Genomic DNA, 22,675 nt, shown 5'->3' with positions numbered 1-22,675 from the left:
CATCAAAGCTTTCTGTTTTGTGGAAAATGTAGAAATTTTTAAAGGGTGTGGATAGTTTTCCTTAAAAGTGTGGATCACTGATCAGCTTTTAGGGATTGTCAGCTGTTTCGTTTGAAGATAAACAAAAATGACCTCACAGATGAGTCAGATCAAGCCACAGGGATATTTTTTTTTTCCCTGGAAGATATTCTTTCCTTTGACAGGAAAGAAAGAATAAAACATATTGCAGCTTCATGATCACAAAGAAAAATTAAATTGTTCTCCATGGTTGCAGAAAGACATTAATCTATTTAATGCCTCACAGGCTAGCTGCAGCTGGCTGCATGCACGCAGCCGTTGCACACTCTCCAACAAGCCATCTCCTCATCTCTCTGCCCACAAGCTCTTAACATTTAAACAGTAAACTCTTCAAACCTGAAGAAAAAAACAACCCTGAAGCTATATAATGTAGTCTTTAACCACTGCAGGACTCCATTCAAACCAAACACCTTTGACGCTTTTATCATGTAAATGTGTTAGAGGGAGAAACTGGAGAACGACAACAGAGCAACACTTTATTTCAGTATTTATTTCAACACCTTAGTTGTATCTCTATCATATTATATACTTTATTTTATTCAAAACAAAATGTATAAATATTTATATACCTTTTATCTCTGCATACTTATGCTCATACTGTACGTAGTCATGATGCATTTTACTAGGCCTAAAAATACTCTGTTATTCATAATGTGTAATGCTTTCTACGCTACTGCTCAGTCTGTGTTCGCCTCTCAGAATGGCGGTCCATCATCAGATAGCACTGGATTAACTCAATGAGGAGACAGTCACAGGTTGGTGCCCACATGGAGAGAATAGGCCTTAACATGAGGTTCACCACCGTAGAATAGAAAGCATTTACAGAAAATCCAAAAATTAAGCATAAAATGTTGAAGAATTTGTCCACATGATCTGGAAGACAGAGATTCTTAAAAATGTTTACATACCTAATATTATAATCTTCAATATACTATATCTTTATTCTCTTTGCTGTTATTATTGTCATTACATACAGAGATATAAGTGATGTGTGTTTTGCCCCACATTGAAATGACTGCACTGGCTTTTTAATTCAAAGCCTAAAATGGGATACCAAATATATAACATGCTGTAATTGAAAGTTTATTACAGCGAAAACCTGTAAAAAGTAGGTTGGAGAATTTGTTTAGTTGCATTGTGGAACATTGAAACCATGGGATTGTCACTTCAGAGAGAAAAACTAAACATTTTAAGAGGAGTACAAGCTTTTGCTTTTATGGAAAAGGCATTAGGAAGAGAAGGTATAAGTCAGGGGAAGCAATTGAGGAGCAAGGGAGACAGAAACACACCAACATAATTGGAAATGCTGACTCACAGAGGCAGAAGGTTAAGAAATTCAGGCAAACAGAGAAGCAGTAAAAAGCCCTTTTTGATCACCCCACGTAAATTAAAGAAAAGAAGACGGTGTGATACAACTTTAAACTTTTCTTTCACCCAAAACAGAGGAAAACCTCTGACTAGTGACAAATTTGCACCAATGTTCTGTCTGGATCTGAGGAGAATGATGTATGAAGTTTTTAAATCTCTTCCTAAATTTTACAGTGTAATTTTAACATTTAAAAAACACCCTGACTGGTTTTATCTGAATAATTTCTATCAGCACTGAGTACAAAACAAATGATCTGTTACTAATAGAGAATCTTGTTTAACATGTAAGATATATTTGCAAAATACAAACAGACAAAGCTTATTGGGGCATCCTTTGGGGAAAATCTGTATATATATATATATATATATGTATTAATGTATTCATATAAAATACTATTTATGTCTATTTGTTACTATCATTTACAAACCCCACAAAAACTCTTCCATATTGTTATTATCAGATCTGCTGAAGAGCACAAAGCAGACGTCAGAATGTGAGGTTCACGTCTCTGCTTTTAATAGAGCCTCTGGTTCAGTCACAGTAGATAACATTTTCTCGGGCGATTTGTCTGCTTGTCTTTAAACTCCAACTTAAGTTTTCTCAGCAGCAGCAGCTCTGAACAGCAGATGGTGTGAGAATCCATCTGTCACTGTGCCTGGGGAAAAAAACTGTGTAAGTGTGTTTTTTTTTCTTTTTTTATGCCACAAAATAGTGTGTTAATTAAAAGCCTGTCCATCAAAAGTTTAGAAACATATTTTCACTTAAAAACCATCAACTTAGGACATTCAGAATGTTTTTATACTCATTCCACAAACTTATCAACAGTAAAGCAAACACCTTCCCACAAATATCTACCGCCTTAGGCTTTGCTAAACCGCAGCCTGTAGAGGTCCACTGTTCTTCTCTTCCACATCTTCTGATATTGATCACCTTTGTCAATTAGTTTCTCTCCCTTTCCTTTCACCTCTGAATCATCAGTCCCTTCACTTTCTCAGTCTGTGTCTCGAGGAGATGTGGGGACATGCAAAGGAGAGGAGAGACGCCTGGGGAGAAAAGGAGGCCAAATCAAAGAATAAGAACGGGTGGATTTTAACTACAAACTAAATAGGGTTTATAAGATGCAATAAGATGGATAAATGATTGGATAACTGATTAGACTCTAGGGGTAAAGAAGGTTGAAAAGCAAGGTGTGGCTGAAATAACTTAAATGAAACTAACGAGACACTTTGGCTTTCCTTCACCATCCAGTGCTTCTTTTTTGGACCAATTGATCAAGTCGCTCCTACACCTCCCTGAGCTGGTTTTTGTCCTCCCTCACCTGTCAGTGAGTTTCTTGAGGGCCCTCTCGATGTTCATTCGATGACCCACACGTGTTACTCCTAGGTCCAAGAAGTCGTCCTTGGTAAGCGAAGGGAGATGAGATCCGTCTATCTCATTGTCTATAAAACGCTCCCTGTGTTCGCCCAAATTTAAGTAAGTCAACCAGTCAGCAACGTCGTACTTGGTCCAGTAGGGTAGAGGTTTGATGGCGAAGGGTTTGGCAGGGGGAGCGGGGCTGAGGTGAGGATAGTTAAGACAAGAAGGGCTGGGGGGTAGATGCAAAGGGGAGGAGGCTCCAGAGAAGAAATGAGTCGGGGAAAGGGAGCGTGAGACAAGCAGCGGGTTTGGAGTTGGCACACCAGATGGAGAGAACAGTGGAGGAGTTGAAGCATGGTAGGGATCTCCAAGAGAGTGACCAGGAGATGGAGGAGTGAGGGGGCCAGGAAAGTCGAAGGGGTTACTGTAGATCGGCGTTGAGGGTAGGATAGGAAGAGAAGATGGTCTGGGAGGTGTGGGGTTCGGCTGTTCGGTGCTGTAGATGAGTGGGCTCGGAGCCCGACGCCTGGAAACCGAGGATCGCATCTCCTTAGAGGGACTACACTGAAAATCAAACGTCTGCCTGCGCAACTTAGATCTGTGCTTAGGTGATGTTGGGTATGGGCAGTAGGTTGGAGAATGGGGAGGATGGGAATGTACCGGCGACGTAGGCATCTGAGGAGAAGGGGATCGGGTCCAGTTGCGCTGAACTGGGACTTGAGGAGATGGAGAGATGGAAGGGGACGCCGAGAGGTTGGGAGTCAGGATCTGTCGGTGCTGCGGGGAGGAGGTTGGTAGTGGTGAGGTGGAGCGACCAGTTGGTGGGCTGTGGAAGGCATCAGTAAAATCTGCAGAATACCTGAAAGACAAAGCATTAAATGTTATATTTACATTAATCATTAAGATTGTCTTAGACTTAGAATTAGACAGATTTGTCATCTTGTTTACACAAGTATAAAACAAAAATAAATTTCATTTAGAACAGCTCTCTACACAATTTCATTTTTTTTAAAGTGCAGCCTTTAAAAATATAAAAGAAAAATATATAAAACAGTAATATAAACATATGACTGTAAATTTACAATTCTAACAAGTCAGGTTTTCTTTTTTTTATTATCACAGATTAATATCTAATTACATCTGGTGGTAAGAAGTTAGGTTCTGCTGCTTTTTATGAAATGGAAATGTTAATTTCACAGCTAAACTGCTGCTCATTTACTCTTTGAAAGCTGTAAATTATTGTCATTTTGTGTGTACAAAATGACAATAAAAGTTGTCTAAATCTAAGTTCTTATAACTTATCCACAAATGATCCTGGGTATTGAAAAATACTGAAAAACTATCTCTTCTGAGCTACCTTCACTCAGTGGAGGGTAGCTGAATCATTGATCTGCAAAATCCCACTTAGGTCTGTAGGATCAGCATTGTTTACCCGACACAATCTAGCACGATCAGTACCCTGGTAGCTCTAGTGAAAAATACAATGCCACATTGATTTGTTTGGATAAAGATACTGTGTCCACTTAATCCTATTCTTAAGTCTACAAAAACTATAATGCAGCATCCTTTGCCTATCTAACACAAGTATTTATTTACATTTATAAATGGTCACAAAACACTTACAATATGATGTGACCATTTCATTTCTAAGCTGTTAAAGGCCTCATTTGAATCGCTCGCTTGTTACGCTCATCTTAATCTAAGGTTGCCTTGATGTAAAGAAAATAGTGAATTTAAAAAAAAAACATTTTTAAGAAAAGATGAATAATTGTATTATTTTCTTTTTAGTGATAAGTAATTTAAACTCCTGGTGATTAATATCCATCCAGTCTTTTCAGCTTAAAATGTTGTAATGCACCTCCTTATGATGCTTCCTCTGCATAGAGGGGTATCTCCTCGCCTGTTTCTGACTTGAAATGCCAATAAGCATTTTGTTTAAATCTTTAGACTTCACCTTATGCAGAGTCATCCTGGGTGAACATCTTGATCATATACAGTAGTAGACATTCAAAATTTTCCCACTCTCCTTGATGGGTTGGCTGGTCTTCTACAATTCCCTTTTAAACATCAATCTTTGTACTAAAATATTCTTTCTGTCATGATTTGTGGACATTAAGATCTAAAGAGAAGCGTCATCTCTTGGTCAGACCCTGTAATTCAGTGAAAGGGTGGAGTCAGAGTAAAAAACATGCACGCCCAGGAAAAGGCCAGTGGCTGGAAGTTCGGGGGGATTTTGCTGGGAGTTGCAGGGAAGTGGTCTGCCATATGACTGGTGTTTGACTGGGAAGGGACATTTTGAATGGCTTCTACTGTAAGGATCCCTCACTCGCTTTAATGTTTTAAGCACTGAAAAGGTCAGCATAATCTAAATCCATAAATCACAGTTTGCAATCAGCCACCAATTAGCAAGAGGATCTCCTGTTTACTGAGCCTTCTGCTCCCGTTAGATTTGGATTGGGATTGAAACACTGGCGGTGTCTCAGTCTCTCTGAGGAAACAAGTCTCATTCATTCATTTAAGGATCATTTGTGCAGTTTGTACAAGCAACCCCAATGCAATATTTGATAATTTTCTTTATGATAAATAAACACAATCTCAAACTTCTACCAAACTCAATTGCATGTCCCTACCTGTTAACTACCTACTCTCTACACAGGGCTGAAAAAAAAAGCTATTTTTAGACACTTTGCTAAGAGATTTAACATTTATTGGTCAAATTACTTTGTTACGTTGGCCAAAAACCCTTCAAACCATCATTGAACTTTTTAAATATGATCTATTAGAAAACAGTTAACATTTTGTCAAAAAATTGTGCACGCAATTTGCTCTTTAACATCTTGTCATGGAATTTTTAATGAACGTTTGCTGGTTGTTCTGCGTACCCTACAATACATTTATTGTCACAATTCATGCTTCATACTGCAGAATATATACACACTGGCCACTTCATTAGGTACACCTTTCCAACTGCTTGATGCAACTTACTAATTAACCAATCACATGGCATTAACTCAAGGCATTTAGGCATGTAGACATGGTCAAAACCATCTGCTGCCCTTTAAACCGAGCATCAGAATGGGAAAGAAAGGTTAATAAAGTTACTTTGAATGTGGCATGGTTGTTGGTGCAAGACACGCTGGTCAGTGTATTTTAAAAAGTGTTTATCTGCTGGGATTTTCACGCAAAACCATCTATAGAGTTTACTGAGAATGGTCCAAAAAATAGACAAAAAATCAAGTGAGCAGCAGTTCTGTGGGCGCAAATGCCTCATTGATGCCAGAGGTCTGAGGAGAATGGCCATACTTGTTCGAGCTGATAAGAAGGCAGCAGTAACTCACTAGTTACAGCCGAGGTATACATAAGAGCATCTTTGAAGGGCAGATGGGCTACAGCAAGAGAAGACCACACTGGGTGTCACTTCTGTCAGCAAAGAAGAGGAAATTGAGGCTTGATTTCACACTGGCTCACCAAATTTGAACAATAAGAAATTGGAAAAATGTTGGTTGGCCTGATGAGTCTCTATCTCTGCTGCGACATTCGGATGCCAGGGTCAGAATTTGGCTTTGACAACATAAAAGTCTGGATCCATCTCGCCGTAAAGGTTCAGTCTGGTGGTGATGTAGGATATTTTTTTAGCACACTGTGGGCCCGAGTATTGTTGCTGAGCATCTCCTGATGACCACAGTGTACCCATCTTAGAATAGGCTGTTTCTGGCAGTTGGACTGGTCTTTGAACATGATAATGAGTTCACTGTACTCAAATGGCCCCCAGTCACCATGTCTCAATCCAATCTGTGAGATGCTATCATGTCAATATGGACCAAACTCAACTGTGGAATGTTTCCAGTACCTTGTTGAATCTATGCCACTAAGGATTAAGGTAGTTCTGAAGGCAAAAGACGATCCAATCCAGTACTACCAAGGTTGTACCTAATTAAGTTGCAGGTGAGTATATTTTCAATTCTAAAAAGAGACACAAAGTATTTTGCCAGAAACAAAAGAGAAATTATTGGCCAAATGAAAATGTATCTCTGAATCCTGAAAATAGAATAATTTCTGTTAGGCTGGCTGAAATAAATCAACACATTGTAAAAATAATAAAAAACAGATGATGTCTGGGAATGCTTACTTTACATTTGACTTAAAAAGTCTTAATCCGTGACTCAAAATATGTGGGGGGGAGCAGTTTTTGAGGAAATGGCACAGTCAGAGGAAAAAAGGAGAGAAGCCAGCTGGCTGATAGTTACATAGCTACTTTTCTAAAGCGCAAAACAGCAATTTTAATGGATTTTTGTACTGTTGATTTTTCCGCTGTTTTCTACAGTTGTAGGAAAGCAGATATTAGGAAGAGTGAACAAAGTATACCAAATTTGCTTTGTTTCATTTCATAAAAGAAGTTCAGCTAATGAATGTTATATCATCTCATAATATAGTATCTATAATAATCTATAATATGTAAGCAGTGGTTAAAATCGTTATAAGTATGTCAAAGCTCTACAAAAGCCAGAGATCAGAAAACTGGGACAGTTTTGATGGCTCATCCTTATAATTTCTTTGTTATTAATAAAATAGTGCTGTAGAATTTAGTTTTGTGTCTTGCCCCAGCTGGGTTAACACACCTGTTTTATTAAGATGAACACACTAGTTACTTATTTAATGTGCAATTTAAATATTGTTAAGCCACTAATAGAACCCCACCGTAAAAAAAAAAAAAAAAAATTATAACCACCTCTTTTTAAATTTTACCAGAAAGCTACCCCCATTTTAGACAGCTGAATAATAGAGAGTTTGATGAAAAACAAACCAACCTATGTATGTTGGGGGACTTAGGAGCATGGCTCCAGTCATCCATGCTCCTCATGCTACTCATCTGTTGAAGCTTGGAGCTCAGCTCATTGATGATGTTGGCTTTGACACCAGAAAAAGGTGAGTGAAGCCTGCGGCCCTCCATTACCATACCCCCGTGTTGAACTCCCACTTGCTCATGTTCAGCAATGTCACCCCAGACCACTGATCGAGGCTCCACTGGCCTCTCTAAACAGGCAGCTAGTGCAGAGCTAAAGCCATCTTCAATTCTGGGTCGACTCTGCTTGTGCTTTCTGTCATCAACAAGAGTTCTATCTAAACTGGCATCTTCGGGGTGGCTTTGTCTCTGCAACTGCAAAGGGGCTGGGTTGGTACTGTTCTGTCTACGTAATGCAATAGGCTGGCCCCTTCCTTCCACTTCCTTGTAATGTGTCATCTTTGGAAAGACAGGGTTTGCCAGTTTGGAGGTGTGCAACTCAAATGTTTGCCCTCCCCTGTAAGTTATGCAGGTATCCTGATGATCACTGACTTTTTCTCCCTCTCTTCCTTGTGCATTGCCTCCATGTCCTATTTTCTCTCCTCTCAAGCCACTTAGTCCCAGCATTTCTAGGTGATGGTCACTACTGCTATGGCTGTCCAGCTCCTCTATTCCAGAATCCACCACTGTATCTTGCCAATCTCCACTCTTCGGAATAACTGCACTGGAATGAGTAGGATCTGTTTCTTTATTTCCTGTGCTAATGCTCACTTTGACCCCAGCCATGGTATAATCAGAGGATGCTGGAGAGGTTGTGGTTGTTGTGGCAGCAGCAGTTGCTGTCATCGTAGTTGTAGCATAAGTCATGGTAGTAGTAAGGGTAGCTGTGCCTCTGTCCTGGGCCTGCGACTGAACACCAATGGACGGGTCATTACTGCTGCTGTAGAAAGGGTGTGAATGAGACATAGGTTGGGGTCTGTGTATTGAGGTGGTAGGCACAGTAGCTGCTGAGGAGGTGGTGGTGGATGATGGTGCAAATATCTGTGGGGATGGATATGAAGGAGAAAGTGCAGATTGTGTGAGGTTGGCCACTTCGCTATCATAGGAAGTGAGGCTGGAGGTGGCAGAGTCTCCACCTTGTGAAGATTGTTGTGGAGGATTTTGGGGCTTGGGAGATGGAGGAGGGGGAGGTGGAGGTGGAGCAACAGAGGAAATGTGATGACTATGATGCTGAGAGAACTCCAGCGCTCTCTCATTCTTTCCATTAGCAAACTGTAGAGGAGGGGGTAAGGGATCTGCAAAAACAAACTCTTCATCAACATCAATTGAGGGAGCTGGTGGAGGCAGAACCATTAGTCCTAGGCCACCTGCCCCAGCTCTTGCCTCTCCCACTGTGTCATTAGTCTGCGATGGAGCTGTGGGGACAGTATACTGTGGAATATAGCTTGTGTTGGGAATGTTCTCCATATGCAGATAGGAAGGTCTACGGGGGGCAGGTTGAGCTGGCGGGGGAGGAGGCTGAACAGGCTGAGCATGTTCTCTTTCATACATCTCCTTTTCTTTCTCTCTGCTGCTCTGTGGGTAGTACTGTGTGGGAAACTGGCTGTTTTTGTCCTCAGAAAAACGAACTCTAAGGCCCTCCTTAGGTCCCCCCTCTCTTTCTCTCTCCACCCTTTCCCCACCTCCTCCTAAACGTAAAATTCTTGGTGACTGTGGCCGACTTAAAGATGAAGGTGAGGTGGTGACAGAGGGGGATCCAAGGTGAAGAGACACTGGAGAAGTATACGCTGATTGTGTTGGGGTTGCAAATAATGAAGGTGTTGGGGTCTGAATAGGTGTGGGGAAGGATCCAACCGTGGACAACTGCCTGCCAAAGTGTCTATCATCGCGACGTGTCCTACGGTCATCTTTTAAAGCTCGTTCTCTTGCAGCTAGTGCCAGACCAAGTGGGGACGAGGGGTCAAGCACTTTTCCTGTCAGTGGGTGAATAAAAGTTGTAGTAGGCTGGTTTCCATAGACTGAGGGAGCTGACTTGGGCTGTCCATCTTGGCTAAGGATAGGTGAAGAGTACTCTGGAAGGCCAAAGGCGGGGGGCATGCTACTGGAATAGTTCATGTAGTTTTCTCCAGAAAACATGCCCTCATCTATAGACTTGGAAGGCCGAATTCGAGGGGTGGGCACCTCAATTTTTGGGCCTTGCAAAGGCTGAACCTGAGCCTCATCTGCTTCTCCTCCTCCCTGTCCTGCTCCACCTCCTGCCTCTCCTTGGATGTCCTCCTCTGATGATTGGAAGAATGAAGCACTCTTTCGTCTCATATCTCTTAATCGTTCTCTGTCCCTGCGTGTCCCTCCTCCGCTAAATGCTGTACCAAATGTTGATGTATATTCCAACTTTTCAAGGTTTTGCTGAGAAGACACAGTGGGTGCAACGCTTGATGAAGGCAAAGAATTTGGTGTAGTTGGTTGAGGTGGTGAGGGGGTCAGTGGTGAGGGTAGACTTGTGCTGGAGTTGTCTTGGTTTACATTTCCAGAAGTCTGATCCTCTACATCCTGGGAGGGCTCTGCCTCCATGCTGCTACCCTGGCTGCTTCGACCACTGCTGCTGGTGGATGGAGCTTTGACAATGATAGTAGGGATGGGGATGGAACTCTTTTCTTTGGTTGCACCTCCTTTACCCCTATGTTGTCTCAGCCCATCTTCAACTTTTGACTGCTTAATCAAAGCCCCACGACCTCCACGCCTGGCTACCCCCCTTCCATCTCGTCCAACTTGCTCTCGGCTGGGGAGTTGTGCAGGATGTTGTGTCTGTTGGGCCTTTGGTTTTGCACTTGTTGGTGGTGTGGCACTGCTGTATCCTCTCCTCAGCCCTCCCATTTTACCACCACCTCTTCTAGGTGCCTCTGGTTCTCTTATACACAGTCCATCTGACTGCCTGCGGAGGGTAGGCACCATGACCTGTTGGTTTATGACACCAGGCCCTCCCATCTCCCAGACAGGCTGTGCAGGATGTGCTGACTGTGAATGGAGTTGGTAGTGGGGTTGAGAAATTGGGGGAATTGGCATAGCAGGGCCTCTCCCAGGATAAGGGCCTGCTGATAAAGGTGGCTCAGGGGCTGACGTGTTGGGGGGCGGTGGGATGTCTTCTGGTCCTGGCACTGAAAGGCTACGAGCTAGTTTCATAGCAGGTGGGTGGAGGTGCTGCCTTTCTTCTTCTGTAACACCTAAAGCATAAAATCCAAAATTACCACAACAAAGAAATAAAACTCATATCATTGTTAAAGTAATCTGTCAATGACAAATGTAGTTACCAATGGATTTTTGGCGCATCATGACCGCATGCTGAGGTCCGTGGCCTGGTTGAAAATGGGCCTGGTTGTAGCCAAATCCCTGCCCAGTCTGCATCATGCTCACAGATGATTGTTGCTCATACGGTTGCTTCAGTGTGTTTGAGCACATTTCAAAAAGAAAAGCAAACAAAACAACATAAATATATGTTTGAATGTAATGAAATGGGACAATCTGATATTTAAACCATATGTTGTGCAAGACGTTCTTGTAACTGTCTTTAATGGTGAAACAGACTCAAAACTTACACACGAAAACAAATTGCCTGCTGATGTTTTAGTGAAGTCGAATAAATAACAAAATAAACATTTAGAAAATTCCAGGCTTTGACTTATAATAATAAACATTTCTCAAGATTACAATATATTATTTTAAACTTGATTTTTAGTGGTACTCTAACATCCACTGTCCCATTACTTTTGCATTTAACCCATCCCCTTGGAGAGCAGTGGGCTGCCATTGTGCGGCGCCCGAGAAGCAGCGTGGGGTTAAGGATCTTGCTCAGAGACCCAGAGTGGCAGTCCATTTTTTTAATCCTATGTCCGACCCTCTTAAGCAAATAGTTAAGTAACTTACTGGTGAAATCCAAAAAGTTTTAATTTTAAATTTCATGGTATTTCCAAGAGTTCATGCACACCTTTCTTATGCTTATACTTCTTCTTATAATTTCCCCCCACATCCTGAATATATTTACTCATTTTAGGGGTTCGATTTTTTTTTGCGTTTTTATTCTGCAAATCAACATATTTATGATATATTTATAAAATTCTATGATATATATTTTTTCTGGTTCAGCCTACATATTAGATTGTGTGCCCATAAATGTGTCCTTGTCTGTAAATGAACAGGCACCTCCTGACTCAAACCCTTTAATTTTATGTGGGTGGTCTGTTGGCAGTCATTCCTCTAATTTGCAGGGCAGATAGAACTGGAAATGCTTTTTACCTGCATTGCTCATATATATATATATATATATAAAGTTTCATATATAAGGGCACTATTAAAGGGCTTTGACTTCTTTTAGTGCGGGGGATTGCACCTGCTTAATAAAAGCAGAGGTGTCTGAATTTTTCTGATAAACCACTAAACAATCTTAACCGTTAAGTAGGCCTTTCATCAAAATAATATATCGATTTACAAATGTGTTTACAACTACTATACCAGGATAGACTCCAATTGACCAGAAAGTTAATATTATTCCTAATTTGGGGTTTGAAACTTTTTTAGCAACAGTACATTCTGTGCATCTATTTCCAATTAAGCATTAAATCATGATATTGTTTTGGATTAAGAGCAAATAATGATGAATAAATAATAAACTACATAAGGATAGAGTCTAATGCCAATCTTTGTTATTGTAAAAAGGAGACAAAGGTTGCTGAGGCAGTGCAGTAAAAAAATGTTGACTGTATTTGAAACAATGCATCATGAAAACAACTTGTGTTTAAAATTAGATTTTCTTATTGTGCAAAATGGTTGAGAATACCAAGAACCAATCTGTGTGGTGAAGACAGTTTACCCTTTCTTATGTAAAGCACTTACATTTTTTATAATAAGGTATTGTTTGCATTGCCTAAAGACATTTGACGCAGTGTAAATGCTACAACAACATTTTACCCAATAACATAATAAAAGTTATTTCATAAAACAAGCAACATATTGAAATTTAAAATGTGTGATTTATTCCTCAAGTGTATAGTGGTGCTATTTAACATGATTCCTTAATTAATGATAATTGTAGGTGCAATATTTACATTTATAATATATATTTGGCGTTACATCTGGTTGACCATTATAACTTAGTTGTTTGGAGTTTTCCTGACGGTACCTCATTGGAGACGTTGGGAACTATGCTCTTGCTCCGGTCCCTCTTGCCTCCGTGACCCCTCTGGCCCTGGTTGTCTGATGTAATAGTGTGCTGGGCAGCAGCCAATATTTCATCAAGTTTATCTGAAGAAGAAGCAAAGCAAGCACACACATACACACAGAGAGAAAAACATCAGAAAGAGAACAGAGAGAAACAGAGTCAAGGAAAAGGAAATAAAGGGAGGACCCTCTTGACCTTTTTTAGTGTCAAAAACCTCCCTTGGTAAAACAAGTGCAGTGGGAGATAATTCTTACTTAAAGCCATCTGATAAACTGTCCTCTTCTTATCAGGACCCTGGGAAGGCTCATATTCTGCAAAATATGGAGGCAAAAAAAGAGGATCAAGCAAACCAACTTTTAATTAAAGCTCAGGGGCTGATCTGACTAACGATAAATCTGATATTCACCTGCTTTCTTTTTCCACGGAGAGGCAGCTGCCGCATGCATAATTTGGGAAACACAGATTAGGTCTGACTAGAACAGCGATGCAGACACATAGAATAAGCAGATGAAAGGTTGAAATACATACTTAGACATATGTTATGGTGTGAATGCTGATGTGATGACAGGGATGGTGATGGAGACAGACATGATCATGAGAGCACAAAGAGCTATTCTCCCACCTTTCTCCACTGTATGCAGCACATTTTGGTGAAGAAGAAATAAAAAGAAGGAATTATTACAATAAATTTAAATGTATCATCACACATCATCCTACAGCTTTTATATATCTTAACCTTACTGTTTAATTATCACCTTTCTTCTTCACAGGTTGTGTCAGAAATGCAAATAAGTCAAAGACTCTTGCTTTTTCCAGCTTCTCTGTTAAAAACAGCTCTGTTAAAAACAGAGCAGCTAGATCAAATTGCACTTTGCTGGATAATTGGTGTGTCAGTCTGCGTCAGCTCTTGTAAAGCACGTCACCAAAGTATTTCTATGTGTCAAATGTATTTATATTCTTTTCTTATGTAAAAGTAAAGATACCTGTGTTAAAAAAAACAAAACAAAAAAAAACACTAAAAGTACCCCCTGATCTTCTTAACTTAAGTAAAGGTAAATAAGTGCAGGTTTACATTTACTATAAAAAAATCCTTAAATTAGGGGTATTTAGTCTTATTCTGGGCAGATAAATAAGATTATTTGCCAATGGAATTAGTTTTTTTTACTCTTAATTAACATAATTAGAAAATAAGCACTTTTTAATAAGACAATGCAATTATTTTTTCTTATTTTAAGTGTAAATTATCTTATTTCATTGGCAAAGTTTCTCACTTACCTCCTAATTGAAGAAAAAATTACTTTATGAGATTTCAATTTTTTCAGTGTACTTCAGTACAGAACAAAACGGAGTTTTTGTCTAAAATGATCTTAATGATTCTGGCCCAGTGGTTCATAGTTTTGAAAAAGAAGGAAATAGATAAATGGATTTGATTCAGTCTTTAGATAAAAGAAAAAAGAAAAAATCTGAAAAGTGTGCATTTGTATTTAAATATCCAAAGTGTGTACTTTGTAGAACAACCTTTTCTAGCTCTTACAGCTGTGTCGCAGTCAAGTTTACTTATGAGGGCACGTGATTTCATTGGATCTTATTTGGCGTTATTAAAGTAGGGGGGGCTAAATTCATTGTGCGTATGTTATCAAATAATGTTGAATACCTTCAATACATTTTTGAAAGGTTCCAGTGTTTTTATTTCTTTGTGTGTTGTTGGTTGAATACACTAAAGTGTAAGGCTGTACTGCAACAAATTTTCAGAAATTTACAGGAATAAATGTTTATGCCTGTGTACCGGTAATAGTTTTTTAAAGATTTGTTTCCCAAAATATGCAACTTTTATTACTCATTAAAAATTATATCTTGAAGGTCTCAGTAAAATCTAGGTGTTTATATTTTGTTCTTTTAGTATCATCTTACCCATGTCTTCGAGCTCTGATGTCATAGACTTTGAGCGCAGGGCAATGGCAGGGGGGGTCAGTCTTTTCGTCTGCTGAGGCGCTGCCAAGGGAAACCAAACCAAATACTAAATATTTGGGTTTTTGTAAACAGACCTAGTCACCGATAGCAACCACATTTCAACGGGCTTTTAGGGTTGAAGTAAACACGTCATCTCCTTTATCATCGTAAGCAAAAACATAACACGAAAAGCTCCTTCCAGGGAAAATTAGACTCCTACCTTTCTTTCTTGCTGTGTCCTCCAGCTCAGGGTTCCTAGCAACCATCACCACCTTCACCATGAGGCTATTCCCCCCCTGTCGGATCATGTTAACCACCTGACGATGGCCCACCTTCACCACATTCTGGCCGTTTACCTGAGAAACCCAGAGAACCACAAAATAACTGATGCATTCTGGTAATCTATTATATAGTTATAAAAAACGGATAGAATAAATTAAAAAAAAGAAACAGAAGCACATTTCTCTACAACCTAATTTGGATTAGAATGCTTTATCTTAACCCTAAATACACTTAATTGCATTTTTTTTTTTATTAAATTTACAGGTTTTGGCCAAAACTGTTTGCAATTCAGCCAGAACCTGCAGTAAACGGCTCGTCTCGAAGCTTCAGCAGCTACTTTAGTGACTCATACTATCTTGAATAACAATTAGAAGTGAGTGTCGGATTTGATAGAGGTTTGAAAACTGGCATTTTCAGAGATGCCTATTAAATGTGGCCTACAGGAAATATGACAAACACACAAATAAAAAGTCAGAATGCTGTGATTTAAGCTCTTCTTGCCAAAATGACAAAGAACACTGGTTACAGGTAGAGAAGCCTCTCAAAACAAAATGTACAACATCTCTATATACAAAAGTGGACACGCTTATTGGTAACACTGTATATATATATACATATATAAAACATTTTATCAAAGCTCCATCGTTTCACACCATAAACAAAAAACACCTTTATTGTAAATATATTTGTTTTATAAGAAAAGATATCTAATGTGTATGAGTTTAACTAAATAGCCTCTATAGATATAAATTATTTATGTACTTTTTAAGAGGATCAGAGTCTCAGGAATTTTTATATCGACAAAACATGTCTTCCTGTTTCTCTGGGGTATGAATAAGACCGAGAGCCAGAGCTCCATTTTTTTTGTCACTGCTGTGAAGCAGGACGGTGATGAAGCTCATTAATTCATACAATGCATTTCTAGTCATACCTCGCTATTACTTACTTGCACACCTAAGTAAATGAATATGCTCGACAGTAGGCAGCTTTAGGATAACTGCAACAACGGTACATGGACATGTTGCAAAAGTTAGATCTGAAAACGAAGAACCATGCAAGACGACTACTTTAACATTCTTTGTTTTCCACTACAGCCACAGAACATATCTAATTGGATCAAAGCAAGGCTTCAATTAAAGTCTTGTATTTATTCCTTTTAAATAGGACAGAAAATACTTTTTTCTGTTATATCCTCAGCGAGAAGATGGTTGTTTTAAGACTTGGTGAGGACATAGCACTTTGCTAAAGTCTGATATTTATCTTATAGGGAGAGAGGCGGCATAGTGGTGAGGGCATACAGCTTGGAAATTCTGAGGTTCTGAGATGGAGCCCCACTCCCACAGACTGCCACTCTGGGTCACTGAGCATGACCCTTAACCCCACACTGCTTCCCGGGCGCCGCACAATGGTAGCCCACTGCTCCCCAAGGGGATGGGTTAAATGCAGAGGTAAATTTCTCCAATGTGAGATCAATAAAGTTCAATTATTAATATTATTGTTGTCACATTTCCTGTTGCTTTTATCACGTCTGTAGTTCAGGACAAGCTTGACTAGTGCCCTTCTTTATTAGCTTTACTTTATTGCATGTTCTCTTGTCTTTCTCAGTTTAAAGAGGGATAAATTATTTTAGAGGAATTTGGCCTACAATCAGCTCTGCAAGTCATTTTTACTAAACCTGGGATTTCCTTCCGACTGAAAAAAAATACTTGCATCAAAAATTAGATTTTTCAGTGTAAAATGAAGCTTTTAAAACAAAATACTTTACACATCTAAACAACTGGTAACAATGAACTTGCATCTATAAATTGTACTAGATTTGCAACCGGCTGCTCCATTATTCCCTTTAATAGGCTTTAAAGACCCAATAAGAAAGCACCATTAAGTTGCATCTATCGACAGATTGTTTTATGCTGTCAGATTATAAATATATATATTAAAGCACCAGACTTACCTCGATGAGGAAATCCCCCATCCTCAGGCCCGCTCTCCAAGCCACGCCCCCCTCATCAACAGACTCTAGGTACTGCAGCGCAGGGAAGGCTGGCGTTGGGGTGAACTCCTCTATGGGAGTCTGAGCTGGAGGGGGTGAACGAAAAAAAAAAGACAGAAGAATTTGAGGAAGATCAACTCAAGAAATGTAGAGACAACAAACTGACAGGTTTACCTTTGGCTCCTCTAAGTACAAAGCCAAAGCCTTCATTGTCTTTCTTCTGTAGGAGCACTGTCTTCTCCTTAATGATGTAGTCGCTGTAGAGAACAGGGAGCATTCAGAGAAGGAGGGGGAACCAGGATGGAGGAAAAAAGATTTATAAAATGGAAATGGAAAGACAGCTAAATGAATTTAAAGCCTAAATGGCAGATAAGAACTGTTCTTATTTTGAACATAGCTACACTGTATCAAGTTGTGATGATCACACTGCAGCAGAAAAAAAATAAAAATAAAATAGGTTGGCTAGAGGAGGCCATAAAGGATGCATTAGTTTACATAGAGGTTGATGGCGGGGGAACAGTTAGTATCATAATGAGATGGCTTTCCACACCATAGACTGATCCAGCTGCAGCTGACAAGTTCTGAGCCGGGGGGAGAGCACATTAGAAAAATATGCACATACCCTGACAACAGAAACGACCAAATGCACTTAAATTGTTACATCCGCTTTCAATGCCTGTGGCAGCTTGGAATGCTTGTTGCGCCACTGCTTTCTGAGCAACACTACTGGTCATACATGACACTTCAAATTATGTGTATGATGAAGTTGGACGCGCCTATAAACCCTGGTGCTGCTTGTATAAACAAACTGTACTGACAGGACAGAAAACAGCCATGGCTGTGAGGGGCGATGCAACCTGATTAGGAGAAGTTTAGAGCTTTGGCTCAGCCAGTTTCCTGCGTTATTCCATTACTATGTCTGGGACTCTGCTTTACAAGCGGTTACTTCGATGTAGGACCAGTTAAATGGACTCTGCGCAGCCACACAAAGACTCATCTTATGACTCAGTGCTGGATTTTACTGTCCAGCAATGTCAATTCACTTTGCCTCGGTTAGAGAGCTTCAGGGCTCTGTGATCTGACAGAAATTATAGATATTTGTCTCACATGCAGCTCAAAGCTGATTTGGTTTGTGAAGCTAAATTGGTTTCACAGAAACCAATGAACTGATCTGGGAATAAAAAGATTCAGAAATTATTCCACTGTGGCAGCGTCAAAGGACAATGCTTTTTGAAGGAGTAGTTTAGACTTATTAAAGTGAGGTTCTGCAAAAAGATGATCATTACGAGTTCCTTCAGTTGTAGCAGAAATGTTTTATAATGCACTCTGTGGCTATGTGAAGGGCTAAATGTTTGCATCCAGATCAGCTGTATAAATAATTTTTTATATAAAGCATTGATTTTAGATTTTTTATCATAGATAAAAGTAATTTAAGGAGTTTCTTCTGCCATTAACATTATACGTCTCTCTGACATAAAGTTCTGTATTTTTTGTGTGCATGCTGTGTCTTCTTAAATCCCATATCATGAGACTGGTTATAGTTATGCAGAATATTTCTTCCTTTCCACTGTCACAATATGCATCAGAGGAATCAATATAAAGTTAGAGACTTAATGCAATCTGATGGCTTTTTATAATGTAAAACATAGCCAAGATCAACTTAAAATGTATTTAATTGTCTTAGAATCTGTTGGTGTTTAGAAAAAAAGACACACAACTTTTTCTTAAAAAGTGCATCAAGGCCATTTGTTCTGAATGAACCCTTTATAAATCAATGTATTTAAATTAAATCTTCATTATTTGTTAAACATCTATATACATGAAAATCACTTCTAGACACAAAAGAAAAGCCATGTTGAAAACTAGAATCACAAGTCTATATAAATAATTATCTCCTCTTTTGTAAAATTCTTCCCTAGCCAGCAAGGCAAGAGTTTAAAGGTGAGGGAAAAAAATGTTTATGAACTTCTTAAACATTAAGAAGTGGAAATTTATGACAATGGTAGTTCAGACTTTTTTTTTTATCACTCTTTGGTCTAGCTGTCAGGTTCAGCCTCCAGGATCAACTAATCTGGATTCGTGTTTAATGAAAACAGCAGGAGGGATCTGCTGCACAAAACCCATGCGTGAAAAAATCTTAACAAGTTTTGAATGGATTGGAATTTTTAAGATTTCTCTTGCTCAAATCAACAGCCCTGAAACCTAGGCGTTGGCATGGGAAACAACCGTACGGATAACATGATTATATTTCAGACATAATGCAAAATTTCAAAATGCAAGCGTTTCATTCATTTCTACACGTGTAGTATTTTTAAATATCTGGCAGGAATCTCCATCACTGCTAGAGCATTGTGCATCTACGTCTGAAACGCCCACTGGTATCAAAGCAACAATAACACAATAAAAGTATAACCGACGCAGTCTCTCTACACACACCAGCAAGGTCTGGTGTGGCTAATCTGGCAGTGCATGCGAGGAAAAACAAAGTTTGGCTGCTAAATCACAGAGTCATGAGCCTCGGGCCTGCAGGCTCCCAGATCCAGACATCGACATCAAGCTGTAACTTTAGCACTGAACAGACGATCACTGGTTTCCCCCTACTAAGGTCCATTTCTCGTGTGTTCTCCATCAATGTTACTGTTTTCGCCAACGCTCAGCCGCCTTCCAGCCATCTGCTCCTCACACCTCGGTCCTTTTTCTCTCACCCTGTCCTCCATCATGCTTTCCCTCTTCGAAGATCAAAGTAACGCAGAGTGGGTGGATAGATCCACCGGGTTCTTAATGGTCCGTTTCTACAAGAGGGGAAAACATGGCCTCTGCTAGTCCCCTGGGGGGGCGCTTGGTGGTTTCAGAGTTTGTGTAGTTAAAAAAACAAAAAAAAACAACAATTTCTTTCATTTACTTTAAGATTTCCAATCGTCTATCAGAGCAGTGGTGATCATGATCTGACAAGCAGGGCCTAAAAATGAGCAACTGTCTGTGGATGATCACTGTTGGCTATGAGGTTAGGGTCCCCTTAGAACTGGCTGCAATAAAGCTTTACTGGAAACTGGAGTTATTATGTACCCTCCTGAGTCATCCTCTCTCCTATTCACAATCAGTGAGAGAAAAAGGCGGCATTTTAACCATTCACCTGCTGAATGCACACGCACACACACAAGGGGGGGGGGTGGCATTACCAGCAGTACAATAAGTGAAGCAGCTGACAGATGTTAGGAACACACTGTAAATTAGCACATAAATATATGAGCGGGAGAGACACTCCTACAAGCAAAGCATTATGACCACCACATGAAAAATTCATCTTTCATTTACGACTAGTTGCAAACATATACAAAGATATAGATTAATGCATGCAGGCGATAGGAGGGGAAAAAGACGACTTGTATTTCACATTAATCCATAGAGGGACATGTAAACTCCAGTGTCATTGTTTAGATGTGTAAAACCAAACACATTTACAGTAAAACAATGGGATGCAAAATATATATATATATATATATATATATGGATAGTCCAGGTGAATTAAAAATATCCACTGAAAGAAATCATGAATCAAAGAGAATGAAATACACCCACACTGTCTGACTAAAATGCATCAATATGGGCTTTTTTGACACACAAATACGCAGCTATGAAGAAGCACACGGTATGAAAACACGGGAACATGCTGCAGAGACTTCTTCCACCAGCCGTTCCACTGCACAGACATTCACATGCATGTGGAGAGAATAAAAGGACACAATTATGAGAGCCATGCATGGATTCACACGCTTACAGACACACACACATAGCTTGTTAGTCTGGCTTTGAAAAAAAGGAACGGCCTCTCAGTAGCATCATCTACCTCTCCCCTCTCTCCATTGTCCTCTCCTCACATCCATAGCCAGCCAATGAATGAGGAAACAGCCGCTACCTGTAAATGAACCACACGCTCCTGTTTCTGGGGCCCAGTGATGGCCACGAAGAAGAGAGGGAGAGAGAGAAATCTCTCTCTCCGCATCCCCCCATTGCCATGTACCCCCCTCCTCTCTCTCTCTCCCTCTCTCTCTGTCTCTCTTCCTCTCCCTTGTGCTCTCTCTCCACCACCCCCTCCTCCTTCCTCCTTCTCCCGTCTTCCAGTGAAAGCTCAGCCGGTGGAAAGCAGCGAGTGTGAGAGTCTGTAAACTCATATACTTCAGACAGGAGGAGGATTATGTTTGGAAAGATAAAGAGTGGAAAGGGGGGCTGGTGTTTTTTGTTGGTGGGCAACAGGAAAAAGAGCTGGAAAAAAAAAAAGCCAAACTGGGCTGATGGAGAGCTGAATTTGAGGGGTGGGGATGCGGGGGATGGGTATAAAGCCTGCATTTGCGCATCCACAAACTGGTATATCCAATTATGTGACAGCTGATTCCAACCCTTGAATTTACTCAACTTTGCCCCCCCCCCCCCTTAAACCCAAAGCCTTTGTCACAGTATCCAACAAGAACACTCTTCCTCTCTACGTCTGTCTGAGAAGCATAGACAGATTATCACTTTGCTCACCTTAACCACTGGGACGCAACAAACTGAACACAGGTAATGTAACATGCAAAGGTTGTTTCCTTTGCATTTGAACCAAAAGCTCCAATGCATTGAGATTAAATACATGAATTTTCAATCTGCATGGCACAAGGACAATATGTCAACTGTAAGAACAAAGAATGGTAACTGCTATGTCCTTCTCCTTAAGCCCTGAGGATCCAACCAGAGCTTCAGCCTCCTCGTGACTCATCAGCAGGATGATGTATATGCACTCAGAACCCCTGCCAGTTTCATGTTCACATTCATAATCATTCTGAACAAGACGCATAGCTTCATAACAAGCAGTCACAGCTGTTCAAAGCTTCAAAAAGAGTAAAATAAAAATAAAAAACTTGCAATATAACCTTATTGGGTTATACATTAACATGTAGATAAGATTTCCTTAACAAACATGAAAGCAGGTGAGTGTTCACAGAAAACTAATTTGGCCTCTAGGAGACTGTGATTGAAAGAAAAGAACATCCTTCTACCAAAAACCCAACAATATGGTGAATATGGGGTTATAACTCACTATTGTGTCACTATTGTGAACCATCAGTTCTTTTGAGTTCAATGTTTTTATGTTATAGATCACACAAAGTAGTGCATAATCTTTTAAATAGGGTAGAGGTAGGATATATTGATCTGATGGAATTTTCCAATCCTGTCATGTTGTCTTTGGCTGTAAGAAAAAAATCATCACGATTAGCTTTAACATCAGTGTCTGTGTGCAGTTGATCTATATAATGCATTTTACTATGTGAACTGAGTTACTAGAATTAATTACCTTTTTAAAGAGACTTTAATTTATTTCTAGTTTGTACAGTTTTCAAACATTTTTGCATAGCAATCTGAAAAATGCTGCCTGTTCTGTATTTTATTAACTTCAATTTCAAGGCAATGTATAGTAATCCTGTGACTGCAGGGCTATTGTGATCGAGGGGTACAAACACTCTGCAAATACATACATTCATTGCAAATTCAAAAAGCTGTCTGAAGAAAAAAATGAGAACAGCCAACTAAAACAATTATACTAGAAAACACAAAAAGCAAACAAACATACTGCCAAATTTCTCAAAGTTTTGCCACATGAATAAAAAAAAATCCACCATA

General features: G+C 39.8%; 1 protein-coding gene across 1 annotated transcript in view; it reads right to left on the bottom strand.

Annotated features, from left to right (window-relative positions):
• Positions 1-2,137: 2,137 nt before the first annotated feature.
• LOC107089538 (SH3 and multiple ankyrin repeat domains protein 1-like) overlaps positions 2,138-22,675 on the bottom strand; it is a 65,579-nt gene continuing 45,041 nt past the window's right edge. Inside the window, exons 17-28 of the mRNA XM_015382388.1 lie at positions 17,195-17,277; positions 16,982-17,106; positions 14,969-15,104; positions 14,710-14,790; positions 13,421-13,429; positions 13,205-13,231; positions 13,053-13,109; positions 12,760-12,881; positions 10,895-11,021; positions 7,612-10,807; positions 2,766-3,662; positions 2,138-2,490 (exon numbers count right to left, since the gene is read on the bottom strand). Of these exons, the coding sequence (XP_015237874.1) occupies positions 2,439-2,490; positions 2,766-3,662; positions 7,612-10,807; positions 10,895-11,021; positions 12,760-12,881; positions 13,053-13,109; positions 13,205-13,231; positions 13,421-13,429; positions 14,710-14,790; positions 14,969-15,104; positions 16,982-17,106; positions 17,195-17,277 (4,912 nt within the window). The 3' untranslated portion in view covers positions 2,138-2,438. The remainder of the gene's footprint in view (positions 2,491-2,765; positions 3,663-7,611; positions 10,808-10,894; positions 11,022-12,759; positions 12,882-13,052; positions 13,110-13,204; positions 13,232-13,420; positions 13,430-14,709; positions 14,791-14,968; positions 15,105-16,981; positions 17,107-17,194; positions 17,278-22,675) is intronic.

Source organism: Cyprinodon variegatus, unplaced genomic scaffold (genome assembly GCF_000732505.1).
Source record: "Cyprinodon variegatus isolate N-32 unplaced genomic scaffold, C_variegatus-1.0 Scaffold256, whole genome shotgun sequence".
NCBI classification, from domain to species: Eukaryota; Metazoa; Chordata; class Actinopteri; order Cyprinodontiformes; family Cyprinodontidae; genus Cyprinodon; species Cyprinodon variegatus.
The sequence above is the reverse complement of the archived record's forward strand: the minus strand, read 5'-3'. Positions and strand labels throughout refer to the sequence as shown.